This window comes from Stenella coeruleoalba (genome assembly GCF_951394435.1).
Source record: "Stenella coeruleoalba genome assembly, chromosome: X".
Classification (NCBI taxonomy): domain Eukaryota; kingdom Metazoa; phylum Chordata; class Mammalia; order Artiodactyla; family Delphinidae; genus Stenella; species Stenella coeruleoalba.
The window spans coordinates 28,260,415-28,277,457 of NC_137152.1; the positions used below are offsets into that span (position 1 = coordinate 28,260,415).

The window sequence follows — 17,043 nt, forward strand, 5'->3', positions numbered from 1 at the left end:
TGCCACTCATAGCTAAAGTTTACCCAAGTGAAATGAAAATATGTACATGGACATACAAAACCAGGAACACAAATATTTGTGGCAGCTCTATTCTTAATAGCCTCAAACTGTAAACAACCCAAATGTCCATCAAAAGGTGAATGGATAAATAAATGGCACTATGTCCATACAACAGAACAGTATCTACAACAGAAAGGAATGTGCTTTCACCCACCGCCTGTTGGGAGCCAAGAAGTTTTCGCCATTAGAAGATGGCCGACACCCTGCTTCTCTTCCTGATTTATGAGATAGAAGTTCGCGCCTAAAATGAAAGCCCGCGCACGCAGCACCAATGATGATTAGCCAAGTACTTCCCTCATTCTGAATCCCGCCCCCCTTTCTCTGCAGTGTATAAATACAGCTACCGCAGCAATAAAAGTTTGAGGCTTGATCAGGATTCTGTCTTGCCTCCATTCTTTCGCGTCTCCTGCCCTTCCCCCTTTTTTCAACCCCCACAGGTTCCTCCTCGGACTCACAAGGATTTGTCCTGCTGGTCGGGACTCCCGGGGACGCCCGGGGCCGTACACAATTGGCGCCCAACGTGGGGCTCGAGGAACGGATCCTGACGGAGGTAGCACGCTTACGAACGCCTGGCCAGGCACCCACTGAGCCGCCGCGAGACTTACTCGAAAGTGCAGCTTGATTAGGTCCCCGGAGGACTGGCCGCCCTTCGGCAGTCGTGACCTGAGGATAAGGTAAGCGGAGCTATAAATATGGGACAGGAATTGAGTTCCCATGAACTCTTTCTTCAGGGGATCGAGGATTCCCTCAAGATGCGGAAGATTAAGGCTAGAAAAAAAAGATTTGCGTGAATTTTTTATGTTCTTGTCTGATGTTTGCCCATGGTTCCCACAGGAAGGGACAATAGATAAAAAATGCTGGAATCGTGTAGGAAATTGTTTAAATGATTATTATCAAACCTTTGGGCCTTCTAAAGTGCCTGTGACTGCATTTTCGTATTGGAATTTAATTAGGGAGATTCTCATGGGTCATTTTTTTGACCCCGATGTCCAAAAGGTTGTAGAGACCGGGGAAACAATTCTTAAAGCAGCCTCTCGTCTCCATTCAGCTTGTCCATCCGTTACCATTGATATGGGTTCAAATGAAGAGTTCCCAAAAATTCCAGAAACCGGTCATCATTATCCCACAGATGATAAAGTTATCCCAAAGATTTATCCTTCCCTTACTGCTATTAAGGGTGATCCCAATGATGACCAGCTTTCCCCTCAAGATCAGGAAACTCTCGATGAGCAGGCTGCTCGTTATCATCGCAATGATGATCCCTGGGGATTCCCCCTTTTGAAGCCTCCACCATCTTATAATACTCCTCATCAGATGCCTGCCTTTAGCGCCCCTGCTCCCATTGCCCCCCTGATTGATCCCCTTCGACAGGCTAAGATGGCCTTAACCCAGGAAATTTCCTCTTTGAGAGATGTTTTACAACAAAAACGGGAACGCTTGGATCTCCTAAAGGAGCTTAAGGCCCTTGAGGTGGAGCTTACTTCTTTTAATGTCTCGAACGGTCCCAATAAACCCCCGCTTCGACAAAAACCAGGATCCATTAAGTTAGCCTTCCCTGTTACTCGCAGTCAAAATTTACCCACTCAAGGTGAAATTCAAGCTGAAGATAGTGAGGAAGGGGAAGAGGAAGAGGGAGAAGAATCTCCTGAACCTGATGAGGGACCAGATATTCATAATTCTTCTGGGGGCGGCCCTTTTGAACATAAATATCGCCGCCTCAATTTAAAACATATAAAAGATTTAAAATCTGCTGTCAATAATTATGGGCCCACAGCCCCTTATACATTGGCAATCTTGGAGGGATTAAGCGATCGCTGGCTGACCCCAAATGATTGGCTTACCCTGGCTCGGGCCACCCTTTCTGGGGGAGATTTTGTTTTATGGCGCACTGAATTTGCAGAAAATTGTAGAGAAACTGCCCAAAGAAATGCTGAAAACAGAACTTCCCGATCATGGACCCGAGATAAATTACTTGGCCGTCCCCCCTATGAATCCAATGAGTCTCAGGCTGCTTTTCCCCCTGGTTTGTTGGCTCAAATACAACATGCTGGCCTTAAGGCCTGGCGCCGTCTTCCGCCTAAGGGTTCGCCCACAACTTCCTTGGCAAAAATTCGCCAGGGACCAGAAGAGCCTTATTGTGAGTTTATTAGCCGCCTCACGGACGCCGCCGAGCGTGTAGTGGGTGATAGTGAAACTGATAATGCCTTTGTTAAACATTTAGCTTATGAAAATGCCAATCCGGCCTGCCAAGCTGCCCTTCGGGCTCATCGTGGTGGTAGCCTGGCTGATTACATTAAGTTGTGCTCCGGAATTGGTCCCTCCCATTCTGTTGGTCTTGCGATTGGAGCTGCTCTAAAAGATTTTATTAAAGATACATCCGTCCTAGATAAACAACAAAAAACTTGCTATAATTGCAAACAACCTGGACATTTTGCCCGGGATTGTTCATTACATAGACAAGGACAGTCATTAAAGGCTAACCCACAACAACCCCAATATCAATCCCGGGCTCCTCCCACCACCGTTTGCCCTCGTTGTAAAAGAGGCAAACATTGGTCTTCAGAATGTTTTTCAAAAACGGATATAAATGGCCAATTGCTCCCCAAAAAACAGGGAAACTTTTCACGGGGCCAGCCCCTGGCCCCTTCCTTGGAACCAAACCAAGGGGCAATTCGGTTTGTTCCTCAAAAATCTGGACAAGTTCCCTGCACCCAGATGTTGGCTCCCTCTGTCGAGCCACACCCGGAAGCGCAGGATTGGACCTCTGTGCCTCCACCGACTCAATATTAGTCCCAGAACAAGGAGTACAACCAATTCCCACAGAAGTTTATGGCCCCCTGCCCCCAAATACTTTTGGTTTAATTTTAGGAAGAGGTAGTTCCGCTTTGGCTGGCCTCCAAATTATACCTGGTGTTATTGATAATGATTATTCAGGTCAAATTACCCTTTTGGCATCTGCTTTACAAGGCCCTATATCAATCCCTAAAGGTCAAAGGATAGCACAGTTAGTATTGTTGCCCCTAAATTCTTTAAATAAGAGCCATACTAATTGTCCTAGAGCAGATGCTGCTTTTGGCTCCTCAGATGTTTATTGGGTCCAACAAATTACTCCTGAAAGGCCACTCCTAACCCTGTGGTTAGATGGAAAGAAATTTGAGGGTTTAGTCGATACAGGAGCCGATGCAACAGTTATTTCGGAAAAATATTGGCCCTCCTCTTGGCCTTGTACAGTGTCTATAACTCATTTACAAGGCATAGGACATTCTACCAATCCTAAACGGAGTTCTAAAGTTCTTACATGGATAGATACTGAAGGTAATACTGGACAGGTACAACCTTATATTTTGCCACATATCCCGTTGAATCTTTGGGGACGTGACATCCTGTCACAATTAAAGTTAATCATGGCCAGCCCCAATGAGGTGGTGACCCAACAAATGCTAAACCAAGGGTTTCTACCAGGCTTAGGCTTAGGAAAAAATAATCAGGGTATTACACGACCTATTTCCCTGGCATCTAACATAAATCGCCAGGGCCTAGGCAGTTCGCCTTTTTCTTAGCGGCCATTGACCTTCCTGTGCCCCATGCGGACAAAATACGATGGAAAACTAATGATCCCGTTTGGGTGGACCAATGGCCTCTAACAGAAGAAAAACTTACAGCTGCCACAAAGTTAGTGCAGGAACAATTGGCCGCTGGACATTTAGAAGCCACTACTTCGCCATGGAATACCCCTATATTTGTGATAAAAAAGAGATCTGGCTCATGGCGACTTCTCCAAGATCTTAGGGAAATTAATAAAACAATGTTTACTATGGGAGCTTTACAGCCTGGCTTGCCTTCTCCTATTGCCATTCCAGCTGGCTATTTTAAAATCATTATTGATCTTAAAGATTGCTTTTTTACTATCCCTCTCCATCCTCAGGATAGAGAGCGTTTTGCATTTAGTCTCCCAGTAATTAATTTTAAAGGCCCAATGCCACGTTTTCAATGGAAGGTCCTCCCGCAGGGTATGGCCAATAGCCCCACCTTATGTCAAAAATTTGTTGCACAAGCTGTAGACCCTCTTAGGGCTCGTTGGCCTGGTATCTATATCATTCATTATATGGATGATATTCTTTTGGCTGGAAAATCAACTGATGAACTCCTTAAGTGTTATCAAGATTTAAAAGATAATCTTGCTTCCTCTGGCCTTCAAATTGCTTCAAATAAGGTACAATTAAAAGATCCATACTATTATCTTGGTTTCGAATTAAACAAAAAAATAATTACCACTCAAAAGATACACATACAAGTATCACATTTGCAAACCCTCAATGATTTTCAAAAATTTTTGGGAGATATTAATTGGCTACGACCATATCTTAAACTTACTACGGGAGAGTTAAAACCCTTATTCGAAATTTTACAAGGGCCATCAGATCCCTTGTCACCCCGTAGGCTGACTAAGGAGGCTAAAAATTCTCTTCAATTAGTAGAAAAGGCCATTAGATGTCAACAGATTACCTTTTTAGATTATGGTCGTCCCTTTAGTTTGATTATTTGTGCCACTGCACATACACCCACTGGAGTCCTATGGCAAGATCATCCCCTCTTGTGGATACATTTGTCCGTATCTCCTAATAAAGTGCTTAAGACCTACCCTTCCTTAGTAGCACAGGTTCTTACTTTGGGCAGAGAAAAAAGCCGTCAATTTTTTGGCAGAGATCCTGATCATTTGATTCTCCCCTATACCAAAGAAGAGCTTGGTTGGTTATTACAAACTGATGATAAATGGCTTGTTTCCTTATCCTCCTTTCAGGGTAATATTGATAATCATTATCCACCTGATAAGCTCCTTCAGTTTGCTAGAAAACATCTGTTTATATTTCCCAAAATCACTTCTGCTGTTCCTCTGGGAGATGCTGCCCTAGTATTCACTGATGGATCATCATCCGGTGTTGCTGTATTTGTTATAAATAATCAGCCCTATAGGGTACAGTCCCCCTTTTTATCAGCACAACTTGTTGAGCTTTTTGCCATTCTTCAGGTTTTTGAGATGTTACAGAATATCCCCTTTAATTTATATACGGACAGCTCATATATAGCTTTGTCCGTCCCCCTTTTAGAAACTGTTCCATATATTAAACCCTCTTCCAATGCTGTTCCCCTTTTTCAACAACTTCAAAGTCTTATACTTCGAAGACAAGCGCCTTTTTTTATTGATCATCTTAGGGCTCATACAGATCTTCCTGGACCCCTCTCTCAGGGCAATGATTTAGCTGATAAAAATGCCCGCCTGATGTGCACCGTAACCTCTGATTCTGTTTCTCAAGCTACTCAATTTCATCAGCTACATCATGTTAATGCACATACTCTTCGCTTAATGTTTAAGCTTACTCGAGAACAATCAAGACAAATTGTAAAAAATTGTCCAGGGTGCGTTACATTTTTACCTCTTCCACATCTTGGGGTAAACCCAAGAGGTCTATTACCTAATGAAATCTGGCAGATGGATGTTACCCATCTTGCTAAATTTGGAAAATTAAAATTTATTCATGTGTCCATTGATACCTTTAGCGGCTTTATATATGCCTCCCTTCAGGGAGGAGAAGCCACAAAAAACATTATTTCACATGTGCTCCAATGTTTTACAGTTTTAGGCAAGCCTCAAATAATTAAAACAGATAATGGGCCTGGGTATACCTCCCAGGCTTTCCAAGATTTTTGCACCCGGCTTCAAATAAAACATCTTACGGGAATTCCATATAACCCCCAGGGTCAAGGCATAGTAGAAAGAGCCCATCAAACCCTTAAAAATACCATTTCCAAGCTTAAAAATAATGATTTAACTGCTACAAAAAATTCCCCAAAAAATATTCTTAGTCATGCCCTGTTTGTAATTAATTTTTTACAATTAGATAATAATGGTAGATCTGCCGCCGATCGCCTTTGGCATCAAGAAACTAAAAATCAATATGCACAAGTTATGTGGAAAGACCCTTTGACCTTTAAATGGCATGGACCCGATCCACTCCTCATCTGGGGGAGGGGATCCGCATGTGTATATAGTACCAAAGAAGGTGGAGCACGCTGGTTGCCTGAGCGCCTTATTAAACCTATAAGTTCTATAAAGTAATAAATTTTATCCAGGGCCCTTTTCCCTGAGATTGTATTTCTTTTTCTTTTTCAGAAAAAGATGGAGACCCTCCTAATATTGAAAGAGCGGCAGAGACGACATGAGCTATCCGTTGTGACCCTGATCCTGTCATCTTTGCTGGTTGTTGGACAGGCTGAAAGCACTCCCCACTTGCCTCAAAATTTAACCTGATACATTACCATCGCCTCGCCATTACAGAAGCAGAACCAAAGGATGATTCTGGCTGCCCCTCCACTGGAGCGGCATGAAACAGAGACATGCCTACCCCCCTCTTTGATGGAGGGTATGGGTACCGAGTTGAGTGTGGCAGCAAAGCATGCACAAGGGAAAACGTGTATATATGTATATACAAGGTAATCTCTGTTATTCCCTGTGAGTATACCTGAATTATGATAGAGGTTGGTATCTAAACATTGTTTTTGGCTTTTAGTAGCTAAGATTATCTTTGGCTCTGCCTCTCCTCCCCAAAAGATACCAAGAGCCGATGAGTGTGGACACACATACCTTGTTCACGGGAGGATTCAGGTCACTACTCCCTCACTCGGTTAATGCCCACCTCCTTAAAAGAAATAAAAAGGGAGGAAATGTTGGGAGCCAAGAAGTTTTCGCCATTAGAAGATGGCCGACACCCTGCTTCTCTTCCTGATTTATGAGATAGAAGTTCGCGCCTAAAATGAAAGCCCGCGCACGCAGCACCAATGATGATTAGCCAAGTACTTCCCTCATTCTGAATCCCGCCCCCCTTTCTCTGCAGTGTATAAATACAGCTACCGCAGCAATAAAAGTTTGAGGCTTGATCAGGATTCTGTCTTGCCTCCATTCTTTCGCGTCTCCTGCCCTTCCCCCTTTTTTCAACCCCCACAGGTTCCTCCTCGGACTCACAAGGATTTGTCCTGCTGGTCGGGACTCCCGGGGACGCCCGGGGCCGTACACAACCGCCCATCCTGGGAGAAATGCAGGCTTCACAGGGCGCCTGCGTTGACCCACCTCCGGGAAGAACCTGGCTGCAGCTGGCTACACGGTCTCCTAGCAACCGGAGAGGCCGGAACAGCAAACTATTGAAGCGGTGGTCCCCCCCAGAGGCCAGGGGAACCATGGCGGACAAGAAGTGGCTGCTAGGACCGGGGCCACTGGAACCGATGCCCCTGGACGTGACCTGCAAGCCCTGGTACAAAGACAAGTTACTCTCCAAGTGTTTTGCAAAGCACAAGAACGTGCTCCCGAAGTTCCCCACCTCCCTGGACAGCCGGCGGTGGATATTTGTGAAAGAGCTGCTGGACGACTTCCGGAAGGGTTGCCCACCTTGTGAAGATCTGATCACTCGCAGCCCTAAGGAGGGCTTCCTCCCCTGGATTGTTCACAGAGTTCCCCAGCATGCCCCCAAAAAGGGTCAGAAAAAGCTGCCCGAGGAAGCAAACCCGTTTTCCACGCTCTCGCCAGCCCAGCTAGCACAGAAGGCATTCGTGGAGAACATCGAACCCCAGCTAACCAAGCATCCCTTGGCTCTCTACCCGAATCTGGAGGAAAATCTACCTGCAGACCTCTTATTAAAGGTGCTGGAAGTGCTCGATCCTGACGGGAAGCTGGAGGACACATGGGCTTATTGTCAGGGCCCCAGGAAAAGAACGAAGTCCCCCACAAAGCTTCGTAAAAAACATTCTGCCAAGGTCTACCTGGAACCTCCAAAGAAGGCTCCTGTGTCACATCCAGCCACTTTGCATCACGAAGACAAGAAGTCAAGCAGAAAGGATTCACTCACTGATCCTCCTGTTCACAGAGAAGTACCGAAAGCAATTCGTAAATCCTTCAAATGGGCTGCTGCTTTTGGAAACTTGGGCATTGATGAAGAGCTCATCACGAAACTGTGTGAGGTTGGCTGTGAGTGGCCACCAGCCCAGGATACAGTCTACATGAGGAAAGTAACCCAGGTCCCTTCAAAGGTAAAGTACAGCATCGGGATAGAGAAAATGGAGAAGATAAAAATTACCCGGAGAGGAAGGAAACTGGGAGAGGAAACCCCAGAAACCACAGAATCCTTAAAAACCCAACTCGGTGGAGATGAGGTATGGTGCATTGTACCTGAAGCCCAAGTTGTGGAAAAAGCTAGTAAATGACGAACCTTCAATTGACCCCAACGTCTTACTTGAAGATGGGAGTTTTAGAAAGGAGCTTCCTGAACACGACACTCTTGAAGATCTTTATGGAACAAATAGCATTTAAAGGTTTCATTCTAAGCAAGGGCTACAGGATACCAGACATCCTTGAGAGGCTGGTCCTCAGGAAGGGATGGAAATATGATTCTGTTAAGACTCCTATACACAAAGTAATAAAAATCAGCCAAAATGGAGATGATGCACGGGAAGATGTTTAGACAGTTTTCTATTTACTACTTACTTGGCTATCTCTCCCTCTCATTTTAATACCAATCAGAATTCATGGTGAGTGTCCTTCCCACCATGTATGTACAACTTTGATTCTACATCTCTTCATTTAACACCTAATCCTTATAAATATTTCTCAGTGACCTTCTGCTTGGGTTCATCAATATTATATACATTTTATCAGTTATGAAATCAATATTCACATATACTCTTCTCACATTTTATCATGTGAATACTACATTGTTGTATCAATTATTTGTAAAAATAAGATCATTAAAAAAAGAATTACTTTTTAAAAGTATGATCTAGTTAGGTCAGCTACAAAATGGGATACATTTCAAAATAACTGTGCTGAGAAAAAGGAGTCAGAGAGTTCTACTTGTATTAAAATTATAATGAATTAATTATGACATTTACTTTCTTAAGCAAAACTTGAAATCGGTAGCCAAAATAATGTTTAGCCCCATTTAATAATGAAATGGTTATCCCCCTTATTAGCATCGCATCAAGCCCCCAAAACAGATTGAAAACTATTTACCAAAATTATAGGTGAAACTTTACTTATGCTCTTTTGTCATGCTTCCCAACTGAACATACTTAACATTTTTTACCATATTCATAAAAATTCACTGTGAAAGAGTCTTGCCATATCATATAACACAGGTGCAGAATAGCAGGGAGCTTCAAGTTCTTGGCAAATCTAGTGTGCAGAATAGGTCTGCGCGAGCAAAACTACACAGCACCATCAAATCTCCACACATATCTATTCAAGTAAGATTAATCTTTGCATTCCATGAATAGCGACTTAAAACGCACTCATAAATGTAAAATAAGAAATCAAGCAACTTCTTTACATTTCCAAAAGAACAGGTAAAATTGTCTGGGACAGGAAAGTTGTAGCTAGAAAGATTTGCAGCACACTTCTGTTTCCAGTAATGAAGGAATTTACCTGTAAATGGAAGTATGTGTATATACTTCACCCTCGTGAGAAGGGAACACAGCCATCAGGTTGTAGTATTCACCAACATCCTCACTGCAATCAACTACTCCCTTTTCACTCACTTCCGCACTTTCACTGAGGTTACTTAGTGTCTGAATCCCTGACTTGCTCCCCGTGACTACTCTCATCCACGTTCTTGATTTAAATATTCACAGACGATCCATTCAAATCCTGGCACTAGCTCCATTCGTCTGGTCCTCATCTCACTAGAGACACCAGTCCCTACAGTCAGACTCTAGACTTTGTTCTGGGCAATAATTACACCAACTTCACATCTCAATTTCAGTTATTCCACCTTCCGATCCCTGCTTTTTACCTACTTGATCACCCCTTTTCATATTCCCAAACCTCCAATCCTTCAATTCCAACACGTTTCCAATCCAGTGACCCTTACCACTCTTTCAGCATTCATCGTGCCTTGCTTTCAGTTCCTTACTTTCCCAGCTTAGACGCCACCATCCTCTCCTATTCCTTCTTTGAGTCTACTTTTAACTCCTTTGCCTCTCTCTCCCGCTCTTATATTCTTCTGAGAAAACCCCAGTCCTGGTTAAATCTTAATCTCTGCCATTCTTGTACTTGCACCCAAACAGTTAAATATGGCTAGAGAAAAACACACACCACACTGACTGCTTACATATGGCATGAATCCTAAAAGAGCCTTCAACGCTAGCTGAAAGTTCTGCCCCATTTCCCTCATCAATATATTTTCCCATTTTCCAATGATCATCTTATTTCTGTCATTGATTGTCCAACACCCTGTTTCAATTTCTCCTTCTCAAAGCATTGCTTTGTACATCACGGATAAAATAAAAAAATTTAGAAGAGAACCGTCTTTTCCTCCCATCACCACATCTACCAGGCCAGTGACATCTGTACCCATATTCTCTATCCCCACGGAGATAAAGGATGAACTCTTTCTTCTACTGAGGCAAAGCCTTTCCTTTGTGCACTGGATCCCAACACTTTGCCATATTAAATATCTGTGAACACAGCCTGAAGGGGTTAGTGCGCCACGGCTAGCAGGGAGGGAGTCCGGGAGAAGTCTGGAGCTGCCGAAGAGGCAAGAGACTTTTCCTTCCCTCTTTGTTTCCTGGTGCGCTAGGAGAGGGGATTAAGAGCGCTGCTTAAAGGAGCTCCAGAGACGGGCGCAAGCCGCGGCTAACAGCGCAGACCCCAGAGACGGGCATGAGACGCTAAGGCTGCTGCTGCCACCACCAAGAAGCCTGTGTGCGAGCACAGCTCACTCTCCACACCTCCCCTCCCGGGAGCCTGTGCAGCCCGCCACTGCCAGGGTCCCGGGATCCAGGGACAACTTACCCGGGAGAACGCACGGCGCACCTCAGGCTGGTGCAACGTCACACCGGCCTCTGCCGTGGCAGGCTCGCCCCGCACTCCGTACCCCTCCCTGCCCCCCGCCTGAGTGAGCCAGAGCCCCCGAATCAACGGCTCCTTTAACCCCGTCCTCCCTGAGCGAAGAACAGACGCCCTCAGGCGACCTACACGCAGAGGCGGGGCCAAATCCGAAGCTGAACCCCGGGAGCTGCGCGAACAAAGAAGAGAAAGGGAAAGCTCTCCCAGCAGCCTCAGAAGCAGCGGATTAAATCTCCACAATCAACTCGATATATCCTGCATCTGTAGAATACCTGAATAGACAACAAATCATCCCAAATTGAGGAGGTGGACTTTGAGAGCAAGATTTATTATTTTTTCCCCTTCTCCTCTTTTTCTGAGTGTGTTTGTGTATGCTTCTGTGGGAGATTTTGTGTGCATAGCTTTGCTTTCACCATTTGTCCTAGGGTTCTATCCATCTATTTTGATTTTTTCTCTTTTTAAAAAATTTTTTTCTTAATAATTATTTTTTATTTTAATAACTTTATTTTACCTTACTTTAGTTTATCCTCTTTCTTTTCTTTCTTGCTCCTTCTTTCCTTCCTTCCTTTCTTCCTCCCTCCCTCCCTCTCTCCCTCCCTCTCTCGGTCGCTCTCTCTCTCTTTCTTCTTTTTCTCCCTTTTATTCTGAGCCGTGTGGATGAAAGGCTCTTGGTGTTGCAGCCAGGTGTCAGTGCTGTGCCTCTGAGGTGGGAGAGCCAACTTCAGGACACTGGTCAACAAGAGACCTTCCAGATCCACATAATATCAAATGGCAAAAATCTCCCAGAGATCTCCATCTCAACACCAGCACCCACTGTCCCTCAACAACCAGCAAGCTACAGTGCTGGACACCCTATGCCAAACAACTAGCAAGACAGGAACACAACCCCACCCATTAGCAGAGAGGCTGCCTAAAATCATAATAAGTCCACAGACTCCCCAAAACACACCACCAGACGTGGACCTGCCCACCAGAAAGATCCAGCCTCATCCACCAGAACACAGGCACTAGTCCCCTCCACCAGGAAGCCTACACAACCCACTAAACCAACTTTAGCCACTGGGGACAGACACCAAAAACAGTGGGAACTACGAACCTGCAGCCTGCAAAAAGGAGACCACAAACACAGTAAGATAAGCAAAATGAGAAGACAGCAAAACACACAGCAGATGAAGGAGCAAGGTAAAAACCCACCAGACCTAACAAATGAAGAGGAAACAGGCAGTCTACCTGAAAAAGAATTCAGAATAATGATCGTAAAGATGATCCAAAATCTTGGAAATAGAGAAAATACAAGAAACATTTAACAAGGACCTAGAAGAAGTAAAGATGAAACAAGCAACGATGAACAACACAATAAATGAACTTAAAAATACTCTAGAACGGATCAATAGCAGAAAAACTGAGGCAGAAGAACGGATAAGTGACCTGGAAGACAAAAGAGTGGAAATAACTACTGCAGAGCAGAAGAAAGAAAAATGAATGAAAAGAACTGAGGACAGTCTCAGAGACCTCTGGGACAACATTAAACGCACCAACATTTGAATTATAGGGGCTCCAGAAGAAGAGAAAAAGAAAGGGACTGAGAAAATATTTGAAGAGATTATAGTTGAAAAATTCTCTAATATGGGAACAGAAATAGTTAAGTCCAGGAAGCACAGAGAGTCCCATACAGGATAAATCCAAGGAGAAACACACCAAGACACATATTAATAAAACTGTCAAAAATAAATTACAAAGAAAACATATAAAAAGCAGCAAGGGAAAAACAACAAATAACACAAAAGGGAATCCCCATAAAGTTAACAGTGGATCTTTCAGCAGAAACGCTGTAAGCAGAAGTTACTGGTAGGACATATTTAAAGTGATGAAGGAGAAAAACCTACAATCAAGATTACTCTACCCAGCAAGGATCACATTCAGATATGATGGAGACATTAAAACCTTTACAGACAAGCAAAAGCTGAGAGATTTCACCACCACCAAACTAGCTTTACAACAAATGCGAAGGGAACTTCTCTAGGCAAGAAACACAAGACAAGGAAAACACCTACAATAACAAACCCAAAACAATTAAGAAAATGGGAATAGGAACATACATATCGAGAATTACCTTAAATGTAAATGGATTAAATGCTCCCACCAAAAGACTCAGACTGGCTGAATGGATACAAAAACAAGACCCATATATATGCTGTCTACAAGCGCCCCACTTCAGACCTAGAGACACATACAGACTGAAAGTAAGGGGATGGAAAAAGATATTCCATGCAAATGGAAACCAAAAGAAAGCTGGAGTAGCAATTCCTACATCAGACAAAATAGACTTTAAAATAAAGACTATTAGAAGAGACAAAGAAGGACACTATATAATGATCAAGGGACTGATCCAAGAAGAAGATATAACAATTCTAAATATTTATGCACCCAACGTAGGAGCACCTCAATACATAAGGCAAATACTAACAGTCATAAAAGGGGAAATTGATAGTAACACATTCATAGTAGGGGAGTTTAACACCCCACTTTCACCAAGGGGCAGATCATCCAGAAAGAAAATAAATAAGGAAATGCAAGCTTTAAATGATACATTAAACAAGATGGACTTAATTGATATTAATAGGACATTCCATCCAAAAACAACAGAATACATATTTTTCTCAAGTGCTCATGGAACATTCTCCAGGATAGATCATATCTTGGGTCACAAATCAAGCCTTGGTAAATTTAAGAAAATTGAAATTGTATCAAGTATCTTTTCCAACCACAACGCTATGAGACTAGATATCTATTACAGGAAAGTATCTGTAAAAATCTACAAACACATGGAGGCAAAACAATACACTACTTAGTAACGAAGTGATCACTGAAGAAATCAAAGAGGACATCAAAAAATACCTAGAAACAAATGACAATGGAGACACGACGACCCAAAACCTGTGGGTTGCAGCAAAAGCAGTTCTAAGAGAGAAGTTTACAGCAATGCAATCCTACCTTAAGAAACAGGAAACATCTTGAATAAACAACCTAACCTTGCACCTAAAGCAATTAGAGAAAAAAGAACAAAAAAACCTCAAACTTAGCAGAAGGAAAGAATCATAAAGATCAGATCAGAAATAAATGAAAAAGAAATGAAGGAAACGATAGCAAAGATCAATAAAACTAAAAGCTGGTTCTTTGAGAAGATTAACAAAATTGATAAACCATTAGCCAGACTCATCAGGAAAAAAGGGGAGAAGACTCAAATCAACAGAATTAGAAATGAAAAAGGAGAAGTAACAACTGACACTGCAGAAATAAAAAAGATCATGAGAGATTACTACAAGCAACTCTATGCCAATAAAATGGACAACGTGGAAGAAATGGACAATTCTTAGAAATGCACAACCTGCCAAGACTGAATCAGGAAGAAATAGAAAATATGAACAAACCAATCACAATCACAAGCACTAAAAGCGAAACTGTTATTAAAAATCTTCCAGGAAACAAAAGCCCAGGAACAGATGGCTTCACAGGCGAATTCTATCAAACATTTAGAGAAGAGCTAACACCTATCCTTCTCAAACTCTTGCAAATATAGCAGAGGGAGGAACACTCCCAAACTCCTTCTACGAGGCCACCGTCACCCTGACACCAAAACCAGACAAGGATGTCACAAAGAAAGAAAACTACAGGCCAATATCACTGATGAACATACATGCAAAAATCCTCAACAAAATAGTAGCAAACAGAATCCAACAGCACATGAAAAGGATCATACACCATGATCAAGTGGGGTTTATTCCAGGAATGCAAGGATTCTTCTATATATGCAAATCAATCAACATAATACACCATATTAACAAACTGAAGGAGAAAAACCATATGATCACCTCAATAGATGCAGAGAAAGCTTTTGACAAAATTCAACACTCATTTATGATAAAAAACCCTGCAGAAACTATGCACAGAGGGAACTTTCCTCAACATAATAAAGGCCATGTATAACAAACCCACAGCCAACATCATCCTCAATACTGAAAAACTGAAAGCATTTCCACTAAGATCAGGAACAAGACAAGGTTGCCCACTCTCACCACTCTTATTCAACATAGTTTTGGAAGTTTTAGCCACAGCAATCAGAGAAGAAAAGGAAATAAAAGGAATCCTAATCACAAAAGAAGAAGTAAAGCTGTCCCTGTTTGCAGATGACATGATACTATACATAGAGAATCCTAAAGATGTTACCAGAAAACTACTAGAGCTAATCAATGAATTTGGTAAAGCAGCAGGATACAAAATTAATGCACAGAAATCTCTGGCATTCCTATACACTAATGATGAAAAATCTGAAAGTGAAATCAAGAAAACACTCCCATTTACCACTGCAACAAAAAGAATAAAATATCTAGGAATAAATCTACCTAAGCAGACAAAAGACCTGTATGCAGAAAATTATAAGACACTAAAGAAAGAAATTAAAGATGATACAAACAGATGCAGAGATATACCACGTTCTTGGATTGGAAGAATCAACATTGTGAAAATGACTCTACCACCCAAAGCAATCTACAGATTCAATGCAATCCCTATCAAACTACCAGTGGCATTTTTCACGGAACTAGAACAAAAAATTTCACAATTTGTATGGAAACAAAAAAGACCCCAAATAGCCAAAGCAATCTTGAGAAAGAAAAACGGAGCTGGACTAATCAGGCGCCCTGACTTTGGAGTATACTACGAAGCTACAGTAATCAAGACAGTGTGGTACTGCCACAAAAACAGAACTATAGATCAATGGAACACGATAGAAAGCCCAGAGATAAACCCACACACATATGGTCACCTTATCTTTGATAAAGGAGGCAGGAATGTACAGTGGAGAAAGGACAGCCTCTTCAGTAAGTGGTGCTGGGAAAACGCGACAGGTATATGTAAAAGTATGAGATTAGAACACTCCCTGGCACCATACACAAAAATAAATTCAAGATGGATTAAAGACTTAAATGTAAGGCCAGAAACTATCAAACTCTTAGAGGAAAACAGAGGCAGAACACTCTATGACATACATCACAACGAGATCCTTTTGGACCCACCTCCTTGAGAAATGGAAATAAAAACAAAAACAAACAAATGGGACCTAACGAAACTTCAAAGCTTTTGCACAGCAAAGGAAACCATAAACAAGACCAAAAGACAACCCTCAGAATGGGAGAAAATATTTGCAAATGAAGCAACTGACAAAGGATTAACCTCCAAAATTTATAAGCAGCTCATGCAGCTCAATATCAAAAAAACAATCCAATCCAAAAATGGGAAGAAGACCTAAACAGACATTTCTCCAAAGAAGATATACAGATTGCCAAGAAACACATGAAAGAATGTTCAATATCATTAATTATTAGAGAAATGCAAATCAAAATTACAATGAGATATCATCTCACACCGGTCAGAATGGGAGAAAAGGGAACACTCTTGAACTGCTGGTGGGAATGTGAATTGGTACAGCCACTATGGAGAACAGTATTGAGCTTCCTTAAGAAACTACAAATAGAACTACCATATGACCCAGCAATCCCACTCCTGGGCATATACCCTGAGAAAACCATAATTCAAAAAGAGTCATGTACCAAAATGTTCACTGCAGCTCTATTTACAATAGCCAGGAGATGGAAACAATCTAAGTGTCCATCATCGGATGAATGGATAAAAAAGATGAGGCACATATACACAATGGTATATTACCCATAAAAAGAAACGAAATTGAGCTATTTGTAATGAGGTGAATGGACCTAGAGTTTGTCATACAGAGTGAAGTAAGTCAGAAAGAGAAAGACAAATACCGTATGCTAACACATATATATGGAATTTAAGGAAAAAAATGTCATGAAGATCCTTGGGGTAAGACAGGAATAAAGACACAGACCTACTAAAGAATGGACTTGAGGATATGGAGAGTGGGAAGGGTAAGCTGTGACAAAGCGAGAGAGAGGCATGGACATATATACACTACAAAACCTAAGGTAGATAGCTAGTGGGACGCAGCCGCATAGCACAGGGAGATCAGCTCGGTTCTTTGTGACTGCCTGGAGGGGTGGGATAGGGAGGGTGGC

At 42.4% G+C, this 17,043-nt stretch overlaps 1 protein-coding gene across 1 annotated transcript; it reads left to right on the plus strand.

Moving 5' to 3' along the window:
• Window positions 1-228: 228 nt before the first annotated feature.
• FAM47C (family with sequence similarity 47 member C) lies at window positions 229-8,570 on the plus strand (the record flags this gene model as incomplete). Its single annotated transcript, XM_079910333.1, is given in 5 exon segments — window positions 229-734; window positions 6,233-8,199; window positions 8,201-8,236; window positions 8,240-8,407; window positions 8,409-8,570. Coding segments are annotated over 4 exon segments (1,413 nt in total). The 5' UTR covers window positions 229-734; window positions 6,233-7,152.
• Between the last annotated feature and the right edge of the window lie 8,473 nt (window positions 8,571-17,043).